The following is an 18,490-nucleotide window of genomic DNA, read 5'->3' as shown; positions in this document are numbered from 1 at the left end:
AAGACGATCAGAGACAGTGTCGGTGTGTTAGTGTGTAACCACTGTGACAAATTTCCCACCGCCATTCTTTTTAATGTGCGACAGGCCCTTCACTGCCCCCCACCCCTCGCTTCTCTCCCATACATGTTCATAGGCTTAACGTCGTCGGGGCGGGACGATCCCGCCGGCTCACTGTCGGCACAGCAACGAGTACTATCCTGGCTAACATCTGCTGCACAACCCGGGGCCACTCAGAATGGGCCTTAATCCCCACACAGCAATGTTGTGGGGGAAAACATTCTCTCCTTTTAGTCAGTGCAGACAAACAGGGACATGTGGTGTTGCTGGTGACCTGCAGGCAACGGGCCTCTTGGAAGGACCCGGGAATGTTGTCGGTTACGTAGTCCCCAATTGTGCCACGGCCCATTATGGCTGTGCAGAGGGGTGTGACCGCCAGCATCGGCAGCGAATTGCCGTCACCAGTCCAGTTGGATGGATTTGAGTTTTGAGGTTAATGAAAGGTGGTACGAGTGGGCTAGGTGGGGTTGGTCAGGGAGGGTTTGTCAGCCAGGCTTGTTATGCTAAAACAACAGTTGTGAACCACCTTCCACCCTCTCCAATGCGAGTTTGCTGCCACATCAACTGGCTGCGGATCCAGCATACTGTTGCTGCCGCATTTTTGGTCATCCTTCAGTGAGTTTTTTAAAAAGTGTGTTTGTTGCCGTCAACAGCAGAGGGAACAGAGAGTGAGCTTTCAGTTAGGACAGAGGCAGATCACCAACATGTGGCGGTTTGGTGACCCCTTGTGGCCACTATTGAGTGACCCGGCCGCTGTTCTCACACACTCTTATTTACACGTATTCACTCAGACACTCACACCAGGAATCATTCAAAGTCACAACACGACAAGTGAACAACTCCTCTCTCCTCTCTGAAACAAGCCGAGCTATGATCCTTCATATTGCTGTTTCTGATAAATATCTTCTTTGGCGGTGATGACGCACAGAGGAAATGAAGACACAGCCCCATCAATCAGTGCATCAACTGCTATGAAATATGTATTTGTCTTAATATGGAGTTTGATTCTATCAAACCTATTTCACGGACCATTTCCCTATGCAAACACCTCAGGGAGAAAGAGGAAGAGAGAGAGTGGCAGAGCGTGGTTCAGGCTCGCTCAGAGGTGGAAACATACAGCAGAGTGTGCAAGGTGTGTGTATATTATGAGATTTAATTGAATAGTTCTGCATCAGTGCCAAGAAGTTAGTTAGTGTGTTTGCAGAGGTCTGTGTTCTTTCTGATTAAGGGCTTGGTTGTCTTTTTTTCCTCTCTCTCTCTCTCTCTCTCTCTATAGCAAGCCAATACTTGGCTGGAAACAAAGTCCTTCTCCACCTTCAATCACAGACAGTGAGAGAGAAACTCAGAGAGGTAGTAGGTACATCAAGACAGATTGGAAACGTCCGTACGCCTCCAGGCATCCAAAAAGTGCCAAAGCCACAAAATAACAACAGCTCAAATGGATCTGCACGCTATTTCTGGAAGCAACCAATTCATGATATCTCAGCTCAGTTATTTGGAAAATGTGCTCTGCTTAAGTGTAAAACAAAAACAGGGTTTAGAAACATATCTTTCAGTAGACAATGAGAATCATTAAAAAAGTAACACATACAGTATGCTGAGTGATTAGATGCAGTTTTGCTCATACAGGAATAAAATAGCATTGAATAAAGACCTAGCCCTCATCCAGCTATCTGGGTAAGAATTTGATTTACACATACAGTAGGTCTGCCAGGGATACACAAGTCTGTTTCCACATGACATGGCGGTTGCAGATAGATTTGGCTTTCAATGAGCGATAGCACGCAAATTCTCACAAAAGCTGCATTAATAATTGGCCTCAAAGACTGATCAACTTCTTCAAAGCAAGAAAAACATTGTTTTTGTGGTTAACCATTTCCCTATCTCATCACAAAAGGTTTACAAGTGCCAGATGATTTCTTTTCAACATCATTTTCAACAGCACAAGCTTGATGTATAAACCACAGACTGTATATAAGAAATAAACATACGTCGCTTGTTTGGTTACACCACACACACAAGTTCACTTTAGTGGCTACGTGAAATCATGATAGATTGAGATCGCTGCTTCTTATGGAGCCCTGGATGAGATTTCTACAAATATTTTTTATGATGCAAATTTACAGCTATTTAAACTCTTCCCATGTCCGAGGAAAAGGTGCTTCAGGTTTAAATAGAAATCTGACAGTAAAGTAGTGACTTTATCCCTTCAAAAAGACATTTTGTGCTATACCATTAAGAATTTTGTTAAACAAAGCAAAAGGGTGTAAAAACCACTCTCTTTCACATAAATTTCAGTCTGGGAATTTAAACTGACAACCCATAAGGCCGGTTGTTGTTGCAAAACTACTGCTGCCGCAACAAGTGTTTTTGGAGAGTCGCCACTACAAATCCATCAACACAACTTTCCAAGTGCTATGTCAAGTGACATCCAAGACAGACTTTGGTTACATAACACATGGCCATACACTGACACCTAGTGTATTATTACGGTTACTGCAAATAACTGAAAATGACAGGACAGGGCCACATAGGTTCATTTTAAAACACAGCTACTTTCTGCATTACAGTGTAGATAAAAAAAAATAATAAGGGGGAACAAAAAGCATCTGCTCCATCTGATCTAAAGCTTCATCAACTAATCTAAGACAAGAACATGACACTGCTAAGAAATAAAGCAAACAGGGTGATGGCACAGACCCTGGATGTGATGCGAGATAGCAGTGACGATGATGTAATCGTTTGTGTGTTGTTTATGTATTTATGTGAGTGCGCTCGTGTGAATGCAACCTGCTATCTCACAGTGTCTGCTGGTACACTGAGGGCTATTTGGTCTAGCAGGGCTGATAAGAAGGCGATATTGGGGCCGGTGGGTGTGCTGGCTATCTGCCTCCCAGCTGCCAATGTGACGGGGTCACTCAGGTGCACTCTGCAGGGACAAGTGGAGGAGCAGAACAGGAGGAGATAAAGTTGACAAGGGAAGAAAGGGTGGAGTTGAGGGAGGTGAAATGAGAAGGGAACAAAAGGAGGAGGTGGAGTGGACAGAGTGAGGGGTCAGCAGAGGGGACGGAGAGAGACGTGCTGCCGTTCATGATGTCAGGCACTTATCAAGATTTTTACAGCTCAGAGCATGACTGTGTACTCGTGCACGTGTATGCATATGGCTGAGCTACGAGCATGTTCACCCTCCATCTCTATAGGTGTATGCATGTGTACGTGTATCCTAGGATTTGTGTACGTGTATCCTAGGATTTGTGCACGTGTGAACTTTGCCCTCTCCCCTCGCTTCTGTGGGAAGGGACAAAACACCCACAATGCCGATTGTTTTCACAGCACCCACACAGAGGATCAGGCCAGCAAGGCAAACTGGCACCAGATATTATCATGTGTGCAGCCCGCTGCTGTTTTTGGTTTCATTCTGATTTCCTTTTTACAAAGACAAAGTATGCATAATCCCCTCATGTCAACCTGTCTGTGGAGACTGCCAGAGAAGAAAATAAACATAGTCTAACTTGTCAAGTAACAGTTACAGCAACAAAAGACTCTTTCTAATGTGAGCTTATGTCAAGTCATAACTGTCACAAGTCATTTTCAATGAGCAGTTTAGGTGGGTTTAATGGATATGCTGCACATGATGCAGAGCACACTGAAAAGCTAATGAATATTTCAAAGACAAACAATATTCTGACAGAGCAAGCCCAAGATCAGCAGATCCTATCCCACATATGAAGCTCAGTTTGGGCTCTTAAAAATATCAAATGGCGTTCAATTAATGCAGCTGGAACCACATCAATACAGCTACCTGTTGATACAATAAGACAGCATTTAGGGGATGACTATTGGTGCTTTCATAAGAACTGCTTGACAAGAGTTTTGGAAAGAGAATCCATTTGAGCTAGAACATTTGAATAAGTTTAGATATTTGTGTAAGAGGTGAAATGCAGGCCAGGTAAACACAAATGTATGTCTTACCACAGCATACTAACTAACCAAATATTACTATTTAACAACCTTGTTAAATTTCATGGTATGAGTACAATATTAATACATAGCCAGGCAGCAATAGGTGACTCAATCAACACAGAGATGAAGAAAACTAAAGACGGCAATTTACCATGCACCATAACTAGGTACGGCTTTAGCAGTGCTTTCATTTCTATAAATCTAAAATGAACAGCAGGAGTCTTTGTGTTCTGTTCATAGTGGATCTCTGCTTTTTAAGTGATGTAAACAAAAACAAAAAAAATTATATGTATATATATAAATAAATAAAAAAAATAATTAATGCCATGGCAGAAAAAAAAAAAGAGAGTGATCAATACTTAACTGGTCCCACATACATAAGAAATTAAAACAAGATAAAATGTGATGCAATCAAATGGCTTTAACAAAAGATTAACCTCAAAGTCACAGTGTTCTTTTAATCTTACCTAACTCGTAGATGTTTCTATTCCTGATATCTCACTTCTGACAGGTGGCATCGTTTTCCGTCATTTTGTGCCAGAAAACTTTTGATCCTCTGGACCAACCTTTTGAGCTGTTCACACATGTCATTTCCAATTTAAATTACAGTATTTAAACCTAAAACTTTTCATAACCTTAAACTTGAGATTAAAATGGCCCAATGACAGTTAAATTCATAAAGCAATCATACATGGGCTGAAAATTTTGTTTTGGTTGAGTCTTACAATTGCATTCTTTGTTTTGTCCAAACTTTTCCAGCAGATTATCTTAGTCGTTATCATGTTATGGATCCTCGTTTATAAAAATCTGAAGCAGCATTTTTTTTTATTTTTTTAATCTACACAAGAAGTTGTCATGGCAAACTGTTAGCAAAGTTATTTACGCATCAAGCAGACATGGAGCAACATTATCGTTCATCTGGAGTTTTTCCTCAATAAAAATATAACAAATGTTATTATAATTGTATATGTTATAATTATAGTTAAATAAATATTTGATTAAATTCATTTGAATCATGAACAAATCAGCGCATATTTTTCTTTAAGATATTTTGTTGAGGAAAAGGGACTGAAAATGTTTTTTTTATTTTATTCATGTGTATGAGTTGAAGAAATATTTTATCATGATTGTTTTTGAATGTTCTCCCTCAGATTGTTAAGTGATCCACTGTTTGGCATCAAGTGTTCTCATCTTAAAAAAAAGTTTAAAAACACAATTAACCCTCTGGTTTCTTCAACTTTTACTCAGGAGCAAAAACCAGCCTTTAAACTTGAAAGAAATAATGATTTGACATTGACCATGATAATTATGGGTATCAAATTCTATGATTTTTTTTATTATGATAACATTTTAGGCCATATCGCCCAGCCATACCTGCAAGTCCAATTTTCACTCCTCTTTTAGTTTTGTGTTCCTCTCCACTAGGGCTGAGGCGATTCGTCGATGTAATCGATTACGTAAATACGTCGACTCCGGTGTTAGTGGATTCCCCCGGACAAGCTCCAGCTACAAGTCCTGGCCTTTGGGAGTGTTTTAGCCAGACACTCAACAGTGGGGCTGAAAGATTGAGATTTTTCTGCCATATATTGCGATTCCATTTTTATTTATTCATTTTTAAAATTCAATATTCAGTGCCAGTCTATTTTTGACTAAAGCCGTGTCAAGCAGCACAGAGCAGATGGACCAGAAAGGAAGTCAGACACAGAATAGCAACAAAATAAAACACCCATTGCAGATTCTCGATCGTATATCAACAAGAAACACAGTTAAAACAGACCAAAAAAAAAGACACAATTTAACTACGTAGCCTACTTTACCAAAGTAGACAAAAATCAAGGACAACTGAAAAAATAAGCAAAATCTGAACAAGTCAGCAAAATCAGACGGTCAAAACGCTCTTATTCTTAAATGCTCCATGTAGGATACGTAGCCCGCACAGAGCGGAGAGGAACGGGCTCACAGAGAGCTCTTATCTTTAGTTGAAGCACACAAAATGACAATGAAATGAACATCACGTTAACAACGTGTAGGCTAAACGCGCCGCCGCTGAAACACTTCAGTGCGAGTTGATCCCGGGACAGTTGCTGCCTGTGTTTGTTTGGATGGGTCCATTATCCCACACGTTTTCATCTAGTTTCGTTTGTTGTTGTAAAATGTACACGCCCTGTGTCCGCTCCGATTGGTGAGTAGGACCGTAACGTAACAGGAGGCGCATGGCACTTGTGATTGGCAAGCAGATCTGTCACACAAGGATGACAATGAAATGAATTTGCAAATGCATGACCGTTTTAAAACGGGTCAGATGCACTGTATAATTAACCTACATCGCCGTCTTCACGACTAGCTTATCGCGTTCTTTCAAATCGCAATTTGGATTTGAAAACGATTAATCGTTCAGCTCTAATTGAACAAAATATTATTTATTAGACATGTTTTTGATATTTATTTTGGATAAATTGCTATGTTAGTCGAGTAATAGGCAACTTTTTGTTCTCGAGAATACACAAATTAGTCGTCGAAAAAATTATCGTTAGGTTAATCGACTTGAAAAATGATCGTTATGTACAGCCCTAGTCTCCACCAACTTCTGAAGGATATATCTGGCTCCTTAGACTCTAAATGCTCCACCATTTCCCCACCTAGATGCTAACTTTGGCTGTTTGCCCTTATACTGGGTTTATTAAGAGTTTCCTCCCTGAAAACAGCTACCTGTTACAGATGGAAACAAGGTTGATAAGAGTGAACCACACAGTACTTAAATTATAATAATGACTTAAAAGACACTAGAGATGAGATGATAAGATGCTTTTAAGGCCTGGATAACATTTTGATCCATTGAATTCACTACATTTTATTGGCATGTCAACTTTGCATGGAGAAGGACCACATACAAGCAAAACACAGGTAATCATTTAACTGATACCTACCTTAGATTAGCATTTTATTGCTAACTGCTAGCTATAAACAACCATTGTTGTTACAAAAAAAACAAAAAAGGATAATCAAAAGAAGACTACAGCATTTTTCAAGGCCCTACCAATCAACGTAATATACCCACAGTGTGATCACACACCACTACGACAGCCAACAGACAGCTGTGAGCACCTGTTTGCCCTAGATGACACACATAACAGACCCAAGCACATACTGCACAGAGGGGTAAAATTGTAACTGGAGCTGAGGGGAACACTGCCAGGCTGTGGCAGCTGCTTCAAACAGCTCTGAATCAGGTTTTTACACACAGAGCCTTTTGAAAGGGAAGCGTTCGTGTCAGGCCCTGTCACTGGCAGGTGGAGACATGAAAAACAAGGACAATTTTGGGCTTTGGATGGAGAATTGTTGCTGGCCGTGGTTCATTTCTCTGCCATTAGTTTGAGAGACAACAGCGGGGATGTTGGACAAAAAGGAAAATATTATTAAAAGACCTTTCACATGACAGAGAATGAGAGCGGCAAATAATTGATCCAACATGGTCTTCACAGCAGCACCATCAGTAAACCAAATTCAACTTATAAGGCTTAAAAACATTTACTCTTTTCCATCAAACTGCATACCATCTAACAGTAAAATTGTTTTTGCATAAAATTTAACAGACTCTAAGAGTCTCCAACAAATCCGTCTCTTGCAAAGGGGATGTGGAGGATATGTAGCTATTTGTGTTAGTGATGTTTTATTGACTGACGTTGGGAAATTTTCCTTTTGTAAGCCTCCATGCAAAAGGTCAAAGGTCAGAGCCCCCAGCAGAACAGCAGTTCTGCAACTTATTACCTGTTGCTCACCTCCTGCTTCCTGATAACTGGACAGGATCTGCTGTGTGTCATCACGGGCATCAGTTGTCCATCAATATGTCAAAGATATTTTTTATTCTACTCATCCATTCATTCCAACAAATACAGTAAATGTGCACCTATTTTTATTTTTTTTTTACAATAAATTGATTCAATTAAGGATGTAAACTCAAAATGTTCAATGTGACAATATAATAATGTTTTAGGTATGGTACTATTGGTGCCATCGTGGTACTCATGGGCTGAACAATTAGTCAAAATATTATCTAAATTGTACCATGGCCAAGTGCAATATCCACAATTTTTTGATAAAAGGTAAAATGTGTCACCATACAAGCATTATGGTGCTACAAAGACGCCCCAGCAACCAAATCAAATTCTCCAGACATAAGGGTTTGGTACAGATCCCACATAATTTTTATATTTTGTTCAGTGAAAATCACTTCGGCTGAGGCATACTGACACCTCCGGTGGTCGCTCTCCACCAGAAAAGTCATACAAGAACTGAACTGTAATGGAGCTTTTAATAATATAATAACCAGACTCTTATATCTGGTCTCAAATGATGATGATAATTTAACATTATGTCACTTAACGTATCTCTGCTTGTAAGCGCAATTATTATTTTGTTATTTGAAAATCTGACTACCCGACCTTGCTGTCTACAATTAACCTCAAATACTGTCTCTAGTACACAGCCAATTCAAAACCACATTAGAAACTAATGCTCATGCTACAAACACCAACACTTCAGAATAATCTGTTTATCATTTGGCACAGTGCTTTAACCCTGCAGACAGCCAGTCAAGCTAGCCTACAATGAGCCCATAGTCTGACACCAGACAGGTGTAACACCATCTCCTCTGCTGTTTGTTCAAGTCATGTAATGAGCCTGTAATGAGGCCATGAAATATTGATAACCATGCTCACCTAACACTTGGCCTCTATAGGAGTCCTCTCAACTGAAAAACAAGATAATAGAAAGGAACACTTTATGCCACCTTTGCTGCAGAAACAAAGATGAGGAGACTGCTTTGAAAACAACAGATCAAAACTGCAAAACCTTGATGTGCAAACTGATTTTGTGTTGCATGCAGTGGATACATTACATATCCAGGGTAAAAGAACAATTAACAGCGCTGGAAGAATAAAGATATACTGGAAGTCATTCACTTAGTAAGTCAGTCCTTAAACGCGCAAGACCAAATGGCTCTGGTTGTTATTTGTTCGCGTTTTAACTAAAAAACCACCTTGAGAGCTAAACATAAAACGTTTAAGCAATAAGAATTTAAGCGAAATCAGCACATTTGAGTTATCCTATGTTTGACTGCTAAACACCACCATGTAATCTAGCATTCAGATAAAAATGAGTGGTAGAGAGAGTTAGACAGGCAGAGAAATACACAAGACAGGTGATCGTCAACTTAACTTACCTATGTTATTCCAGTGACGAAAACCGCAGACCTTTTCGTGCTCTCTCCTAGGCTGTTTAGCTTACCATTAAGGGTCACTACAAAACTCAAAACACGACTTTCACCGCAAACACTTATAGTTTAATTGGGATGACACGTGAACGCCACTCGCTGTTCGATAACGTTAGCATTAACCAAACTTACCAAACTTACAACCTGCTAACGTTAACGTTACCTGTTTAATTTCATATCGATAACCTATGATAACGCCATTTATCGCTGTGAGGTCCTTCTAAACACCCTTTGGTCGTCTGTCTGCCTTCCTAACGAGTAGCTAACGTTACGTTAACTAACAAACTGTAACTCTCGATGCTAGCTGGCTCTTTGCTGCAGCTGGACCAGAGCTGGACACAGGTCGCTAAGCAACAACAAGCGGTACTTTATAGGCTAAGCTAACCAGCTAGCTAAGTTAGCTCATTAGCGATCCTCCAACAGCCTGTTGTGTAACCAGAAAGCTCAATAAATAGCGATATCATGTAGCCTGTTTGTACAGTATAGATAATAGTAACATTACTAAAAACTACTTACTACTGTATAACTTGTGTTGGGTTTTTTTGATAAAGGACTACACTAACCATAAAAAAAAAACTACAAATGTCCTGGATCGTAAGTCTGCCGTCAGAGTGTTACAAGTGTCGTGATCAGCTGCGGATTTAAATAGGAGTGACCTCCGGCTTGAGCTAGAGGTGGGAAAGAGAGAGAGAGAGAGAGAGAGAGAGGATCGCTGTCCGAGCTAAGTTATCGTTTGGAAATGGTGAGTAGGGCCAGCAAATGTATCGATTATTTTGTTTTTAGTAACGTTAATGCAGATTTTAACGCAGATAAAACCGCAGTTATTCCAGTTGATCCAGTAAACAGTTCACAAAGTTCGTCAAAGTCTGCCATGCAAATTGATTTTAACGATAATTATACAGTAGTCTGGCTCTGCATGATGTAACCAAGCCCCCTTGGGACTCATTCGTTTGTTTTTTTAAAAACTCAGCCATATAGGCATGTAACGCGTTTATAATTTACTACTTGGCTAATTTTGAATGAATGCTGTTGAGTGAATGGTAAAGATGGCGATGAACCTGATAACCTAAGTATATCCTGGTTTTGTTATGTAACAGAGAGTCCTGTATGGAAGGCACAGAGTCTATTTTTGAACTGACACCCCCTTGCTTTAGTAAATCCTGTTGACAAGAATAGACACCCAGCCTGCAGTGTGCTGGACAATTAAACTGTCACTTTTACACCTTTTAAAGACATAAAATCAATGCTAATAGTACTAAAAGCAGTGTTCTTTGCCTTGTGTCTTGCAGTCTGAGCCTATTAGAGTTCTGGTGACTGGCGCTGCTGGGCAGATTGCCTATTCCCTGTTGTTCAGCATTGCCAAGGGAGATGTCTTTGGCAAAGATCAGGTAAATAAGGGCTTTGTCTTGCTCACGTAAAACACTCAATTCCCTTATCTCATTAGGAAGTGTAAGGGCAGCGTCACAAGACATACATACTGACGACCCCCAGTGAACAGCTGTGAATATCACAAGTTTTCCAGGTCAAATTTAAGGGTGACATTGAACAAATGTTGGGAATTGATCAGATTGCACGCACCCTGGGACAAGGCAGGATTGCCCTTGAAGTAAATTAAATAGATCTTGTGCCAAGAGTCTTAGGCCAACTTTAAAACCACTTGATCCATTAGCCACACGGCACAGTCAGTGAGCCACATGGCTTACTTACGTCTTCACACTCTGTTCCAAAGACAGCTAAGTCCCACACTGTCCTGTCATTATACATGGGAATTATGATTTAAGTGCATTTAAATTCAGTTCAGCATGTTTTATTAATTTCATACCATTCACCCCACTTGCCTTCTTCCTTCCCTGCTCCTTCTGTCAGCCTGTCATTTTGCTCCTTTTGGACATTACGCCCATGTTGCCAGTCCTGGAAGGTGTTGTCATGGAGCTGCAAGACTGTGCCCTCCCACTTCTGAGAGGTAACTTTTTAAGGGTGGGACAAATTACATGATATTGTCTGTATAGGTTATTGACATACTGGCATAAAATATCATAGATTTTATTAAACATGTAGAATATGGACTTGACTTTACAAGTTGCTGTTTTTGTAGAAGCTATTTGGAGTTAAACAGAGTTATCATAGGTTGAAACTATTTTATGTGCTCTGAGGGCGTCTGCTTTTAGCCAGTTTATAGCTTTTGTTCTATTTTAATGAAGGCGCATGCTGCTCTGTTTGTTTTTGAAAAGGTAGTCTGTACACACTGTCTGTGATACTTAAATCAATTCACTGTGCAGTGTATAATACTATATATGTGATATTTCTGTGTTAGGGTCCTGATTTCATGTTCATGTACACAAATATTATTGTAGCCGTGGGGTTTAGAAGATTTTCTTGCACTGATACTATCATTTTAATAAATACGTATCACTCTTACAATGACTCATGTATTAGTAATAATAACTTATTGTTATTATTATTATTCCCTCCCCCTATAACTGTACCTCTGGCCTCTGTCTTAAGCATTGTGGGTTAAAGATATAGTGGACCGTTTTATTTAATGTGCTTTACATTTAACATGTAGAAGTTGTATGACTGCATACAAGTTCTGCATGTTGGGCCCCAGAGAATTGAATAAATAAGAATAAGAATAAATCTACTCTAAAAGTTACAATGTTGTTATTCCACTCATTGTTTCTGAGCAAACACTTTGAATGGAAGGACCCAAGGCTGTATTTATTAAGCATCTCAAAATCACTCTTTTTTTTACACAAATTGTGCCATTTGGCCACAACATCAAGGATTGTGCATAACAACATTTATTTGAAATTACTGAATATGCAAAGTATTGGATGAACAAACGCTATTATGGTGGCTGCATAACAAACAAATCTTGCAGCTGAACTTGATCTCCGTGTTTTCAAATAAGTATAAATTGTTAGATCTTGTTTTTTTGTGGCGCAGTTTTGTAGATGGAGCGGTTATCCCAGCCAAAATCAGCCACAAGATTTTTGAATCAGTCTATATCATTGAAGGAGCCTGTTGTTGTTTTTAATCAACACTTACAGCTATGCAGCTCTCCTAAATTTTGGAGAAGACGGATACATTTTCCTTGGTTTAATCAAATGCTTTTATTCTGAGAAACAAACATGTGTCACTATAAGAAGAGGATTAGGACTTTCCCACTAGGTTTTTCCGTGTTATCGCTGTAACCTCTGTCATGACATCAGTCGTGAGGCGCCATTATATGCCATCTCCATTGTGACCTGGAATTTTTCCTTTGAATTGGTGCTGTCCTTTTCTTTGTTTGGACAGGGGCTGTGAGAGGCCCCTGTATTAACTAACTGTGCTGCAAAGACAACGCTTCATGCACTGAGATGGGCCATAGAGTCCTAGGCACTGCCATAGAGTACAATACTGGTCACACATGTGATGCGTCCAAAATAAAAGAAATCCAAAAGTTTATGGTTGAATGATTTAGAAATGATGAAAAACTTTCCATTAAGTTTGGTTTCGAATGAGTTAGGATGGAAATTGTGATGAATTGTAGACCATGTGGACAGACAAGACTTTAGCTGTGTACTTTGTATACTCTGGTGTTATTGTTATAGGGAGTGTATGAACAAGATCATTGTTAACCTTTGTCAGCAAATCCAACTGAGAACATGTTTTACAGCGGAGACCTGGCCAATAGACAGCACTAATATGAGCTAACAAGTTACACAAATGATCTTTATTAACATAGACTACCTACACTGTATGGACAAAAGTACTGTGACACCTCTGACCTTACAGGGCCCTAGGGGCTGTTTCTTCATGGTGTGATCTTTGTTAAGGGAAATAATGCTACAATAAATTTACTTTTACTCATTTATCCAAAGCAACTTACAGTTGCCGTATAGGTCAGAGGTCGCATGGCTCTGGAGCCCCTATGGATTAAGTGTTTTGCTCAGAGACACATTGGTGGATGTGTTACAGGGGGAATCCAACCCTGGTCTCCCACACCAAAGGTATGTGGCTTATCCACTGCACCATTGCCACCCACATAAATAATGCTACAGCATACAATTTTAGAAAATAGTTCTTCCGACAGTTTGTGTTTGACCTTTTCAAAATGACTGTGCCCCCATGCACAAAGCCAGCTCCATAAAGAAATGTTTTTCGCAGTTTGGGGTGGAAGAACTTGATTGGCCCTGCACAGAGCCCTGACCTCAACACCTTTGGGATGAACTAAAACGGAGATTGTGAGCCAGGCTCTCTCATCCAACATCAATATCAGACCTCACAAATGCTCTTCTGGATGAATGGGCAAAATTTCCCACAGACAAGCTCCAACTTGTAGAAAGCCTTCCCAGAAGAGTGGAAGCTATCATTGCTGCAAAGGGGGAACCAACTTCATATTAATGACTATGGATGTCATAAAAGTAATGTGGATGTGTCTCAGTACTTTTGTCCTTATAGTGTTCTTGGCTCCAGTCAAGTGGGAATCTGCCTGAAAATTTATTTTAGGGCTTGGCGATTGAGATTTTGAGGGTAAATGTCAACCACAGGAACAAACATTAACGTTCTCTTTCCACAGAGATTGTCCCCACTGACAAGGAGGAAGTGGCCTTCAAGGACCTGGATGCAGCCATCTTGGTGGGCTCCATGCCAAGGAAGGAGGGCATGGAGAGGAAGGACCTGCTCAAAGCCAACGTGGCCATCTTCAAGAGCCAGGGATCAGCCCTGGAGAAGTACGCCAAAAAGACCGTCAAGGTAATGATACAGGACTTTATGCATGCTAATTCATTCATTCATTCATTCTCCTGGCTAAGTTGCTTGTGTTACATTGTTTTCAAGAATGTAGAAATGTTCCTTATAGTTTTTCATTTTTTGTTACTGCTCGGCTGATTCTAATTGTTCAGAGCAATGGGTATGTTGCAGACATGGCAACATAATACAGTTTATTTTCTAATGCTTAATTGTGTTTTTTTGTCCCTTTTTATGATATTAAGCATATTACAAGTCTGTTTCTTTTAAACCACTATTGTAAGAATAAGATATAAACTGACAGCTGCTTTTAATCAAGTAAATATAAAAAATATAGTGTAATCTGTTACTACCATCAGTTTACTTTGAATTACGTGTGTGTGTGTGTGTGTGTGTTTTTTCCAGGTGCTGGTTGTGGGAAACCCTGCCAACACCAACTGTCTGATTGCAGCCAAATCTGCTCCCTCCATCCCAAAAGAGAACTTCTCCTGCCTCACCCGTCTGGACCACAACAGGGCTCGCTCTCAGGTGCATTCATTTAGACTTTTTATGTTTTATTTTTTTGTAGTTAAGCATACTCACGCTTTGTCTAAGCTGATCTTCAAACCTGAATTTTTCTTTCTACTCTGCCCCTGTAGGTGGCGATGCGCTGTGGTGTTCCCGCCACCCATGTGAGAAATGTCATCATCTGGGGAAACCACTCGTCCACCCAGTACCCAGACGTGCACCACTGCATGGTCAACATGTCTGGTAGCGAGCTCGCCTGCTTTGATGCAGTCAAGGATGATGCCTGGCTTAAAGGAGGTTTCATCACTGTGAGTCAAAGAGAAATACTACTCTGTTGGACAGAGACACGGGAAAAATATTTTCACATTTTACAGAAAATTCTTGATGGATTTTCTAAAATCAAATAATCAAATGTAGGATGTTTATTTGACAAAAGATGCAATTAAAGAATAAAATTAAACCTGGCCTGTTCAACAAATGCACACTGACTCAAACGGTGGTCACAAAATATCTGCAGTTATCAATGATAAGCAGTTGAATCAGATTTTTATTCATATGTTATGAAACAGTCTTGTCATTTTCAGTCCTGTGACCAATGATTTGTGTTTAGCTTTTTTAATGTAATTTCTTGATGTTTTGTGCACCACTGATAAAAATCCAGAGATATCTGCTGACGGCACTTCAGGCCTGGCCCTCATTAACACTCTCGTGCACCCAACCCCTCTCACGTCTTCCCTTGAAAATGTTAAATGTATAATACAAATTCAACAAAATTGAACATGTAAATAACTACCACACTGAACTTTTAATCTTTCATAACTCAACTTGTACATCTTATTTTATTCATTATTTTAATTTATATGCAGTATGTTTATGTCTGGCATCTAGTCTCCAAAGCAAAGTCCTTGGATGTGTAAAAAACTACTTGACAATAAAGCGGTTTCTGATTTCTGACATTTCAGCCTTAATATCAAAACCTTTAACAGACAAACAAAACCAGAACTAGCTGCTCAACTCAATAATACAAGCCCCAAATGCCACTGCATTTTCATTTAACGGTCCATGTTCTTTTATTATAGACAGTGCAGCAGAGAGGCGCAGCAGTCATCAAGGCCAGGAAGCTGTCCAGCGCCATGTCTGCAGCCAAGGCCATCTGTGACCACATGAGAGACATCTGGACAGGCACCCCTGAGGTGAACACCACATTTGTTATACTGTAGTTGTAACTGTGAGGGAATTTTGCTTATGGGAATGTGGGTAAAGGTTAGGTATGGGTGACGATTAGGTCACTCACCTAAAAACAGAATGACCTCCTTCTCTCTAGCAATAGTTCATGCAGCTGTCTCTCTCTCTGTGTTCATGGTGACAGCTGGGTAGATTTGGAATAGGGTTGCACAATATTGGAAAAAACTAACATAGCAATATTTTTCTTTTCTGCAATATATTTTGTGATATGACAAAATACAGGAAGTTTCACCAGATTACTTCAGTTGCTCTATTTGAAAATAATTGAGCACCCTAAAGGAATTGATCAACTGATCGAGAATATAGAGATATATATATTATATACACAAATTGTGTATCCAAGAACTCTTAAATCGGAGTAAATGATGTTACATCTGACAAACTTGAAATGAGAACTGTCCAAGTTTTCCTTTTCTATCAAGCAGCACAAAAGTTGAGGTGGTTGAGTTAATTTGACTTGATTGATATTGCACTGTTCTGCGATGTGTCTATTGCGCAAGAGCACATTGCGATGACGATGCTCTGGCGATATATTATATATATATACAGCACTAATTTGGAATGAGTCCTTTTCCAAGCAGCCATGGACAGAACATATAGGGCGATTTCTTCAATGTTAGATGTTTACAGACTGTCATATGCAATACATGTGACCTCCAGATCCCAACGAGACTTAGGTAATGCATTTAAGTCTAGCTTCCAGTAGTATGGCTCTATATATTTAGACCAGCAAAAAACAGCAATATTGTGGACCATGAGGCAGTCTTCAGATTTGGCCTTGGTAATACACTCTATTCACACAGAAATACTGATGCCAGTCTTCTCAGCCAGGCTTCAATAAACAGTTCTGTGCAAGACATCCTGAGATGTTCTTCTTCTGCATTAAGAGTTGACTCAATCCCAAGAATTTCATTAGTGATATCTGGAATAAGCGACATTGTATTTGAAATGCAGTTTAACTAGTTTCTCTCTCTCTTTTTTGTTCCAGGGTGAGTTCATCTCCATGGGTGTTTACTCATCTGGCAACTCCTATGGAGTCCCAGATGACCTCATCTACTCATTCCCCGTCCAGATCAAGGTGAGACTGGTATAACGTTGGGTTCACTCCTCATACAGTATGTACCTAGCTCAAAAAAGATGTACCGTCATCAGTCAACATTTGTAAATTAAGGTTTGTAAGCATGTGTTAAAAAATACAAAGCTTATCAAAGTATGCCGTTTCCTCAGGACAAGACCTGGAAGATAGTGGAGGGCCTGGCCATCAACAGCTTCTCCCAATCAAAGATGGACGCCACAGCAGCGGAGCTGATAGAGGAGAGAGACACAGCTGTGGCTTTCCTGGGAGTATGACTGTACCCTGCAAGGTCACCCAGCCAGCACTTAGACTTCCCCGAAACTCCAGACGCACGCCTGTGATAAAGCACTCCACCAGCCCCGGCATTTGTGTGTGTGTGTGTGTGTGTGTTTGAAAGAGAAGAGTCAGTGTTTATGATTGTAAAGTTGGATTTATACTTGTATTGTGGGAGGCTACAGCATAGAAATTAGCCTTAGCACCTTTTCCAAAATGTGCAGCAGCTACATAGGTACCAAACGGAGACAGAGGTTGCTTGAAGTTTTTGATACAGGTGGAGATTGTTGATAGTGAAGACAACTTTATGCAAGTTAAGGAGAGGCCCAGTAATTGTCTCCATTATATCAGACACATTTTGCGATTTGGCAAATCCATTTGCACAACAAAGCATCTACTTACTCTGACCGCTCCTGTCTATCAAAGTGGAAAATAAAAGAAGGTAACCAGTTTACTTTGGCTAAAAATTATTCCACGGCATTAGTCTCTTTTCATTAGAAAGCAGACAATCATAGCAAGGCTGCTGTACACTAAAGCACAAGTATAACTCCAACTTAAGTATACAGTATATACTGAAAGTTCAACGACTTTATTACTAGCTATTTTCCATTAACTTTTCTCTGGGGGTAAGTGAAACGTGGATGGTTGTTACATATAGTCAATGATGAAGTCCTCAAACACTGGAATGCATCACTTTTAAAGCTCAAACAATAAAAAAACTAACAATGTAGTTGTGTGTTGATGGGTTTACTTTTGTTTTACAAGTGTTTTTGTCCTCTTACAGGCAAACAAATAGGCACAATGTAGTTGCCACTTCTTCAGTTGCCATAAATAGTAGGTTTAGGGGCTGAGTGGTTAGCATTGTCACCTCATAGCAAGAAGGTCCAGGGCACAAGTTTGCCAGCCAGATGGGCACTTTATGCATGGTTGTTCTCCCTGTGTCTGCGGGTTTCCTCCCACAGTCCAACAACATGCATGTTAGGTGAATTAGTGACTCTAATTTGTCTGTGAATGTTTTTATACATTTTGTCCTGTGATAGAACAATAGAATATACTTTGTCACTAATAAAAATGTTCTTGGAGTCTGCACTGCAGTAACAAATATAATCTATACAAGACAGGCGACCTGTTGAGGTTTTACCCCTCACCGATTTGCATCATATTAGTAGGGATAGATAGGTGGCTGGACGCACAAACCGGGACCAGGTTTTCTTATTGTTACCTTAGGACCATGAATTATGCAGTGTGGAGGGTAAATATGATTACTAGTATACTATATATCACATTTAGTCCTGTAGTTTCAGAAAAATAACGACAGTTTGTTTAGTTGATGCTTATGATGCTGGACTTCATGGTAATTAGAATTA

General features: G+C 39.9%; 2 protein-coding genes across 6 annotated transcripts in view; one reads left to right on the top strand and one right to left on the bottom strand.

Moving 5' to 3' along the window:
- The window catches only part of LOC119917042 (WD repeat containing planar cell polarity effector), an 82,927-nt gene extending 73,285 nt beyond the window's left edge, over positions 1-9,642 (bottom strand). For 3 of the 5 annotated variants that reach the window (XR_005447208.1, XM_038737113.1, XM_038737115.1), the window contains exon 1: positions 9,242-9,641. The gene's annotated coding sequence lies outside the window, so the exon portion shown is untranslated. Of the gene's footprint in view, positions 1-8,738; positions 8,771-9,241 lie in introns of all 5 variants that reach the window. The other 2 variants (XM_038737114.1, XR_005447207.1) reach the window with 2 other exon arrangements.
- Positions 9,643-9,918: 276 nt separating this feature from the next.
- mdh1ab (malate dehydrogenase 1Ab, NAD (soluble)) lies at positions 9,919-17,853 on the top strand. The gene is made up of 9 exons (XM_038737124.1): positions 9,919-10,034; positions 10,582-10,680; positions 11,159-11,255; positions 13,854-14,029; positions 14,429-14,551; positions 14,662-14,838; positions 15,610-15,723; positions 16,764-16,853; positions 17,003-17,853. Exons 1-9 carry the CDS (start codon positions 10,032-10,034, stop codon positions 17,123-17,125), a joined length of 1,002 nt encoding a protein of 333 aa, XP_038593052.1. The 5' UTR covers positions 9,919-10,031; the 3' UTR covers positions 17,126-17,853.
- Positions 17,854-18,490: the final 637 nt, after the last annotated feature.

The sequence above is a fragment of the Micropterus salmoides genome, unplaced genomic scaffold (genome assembly GCF_014851395.1).
Source record: "Micropterus salmoides isolate LMB-PRFRI ecotype aquatic unplaced genomic scaffold, ASM1485139v1 Ms_hic_scaffold_22, whole genome shotgun sequence".
NCBI classification, from domain to species: Eukaryota; Metazoa; Chordata; class Actinopteri; order Centrarchiformes; family Centrarchidae; genus Micropterus; species Micropterus salmoides.
The sequence above is the reverse complement of the archived record's forward strand: the minus strand, read 5'-3'. Positions and strand labels throughout refer to the sequence as shown.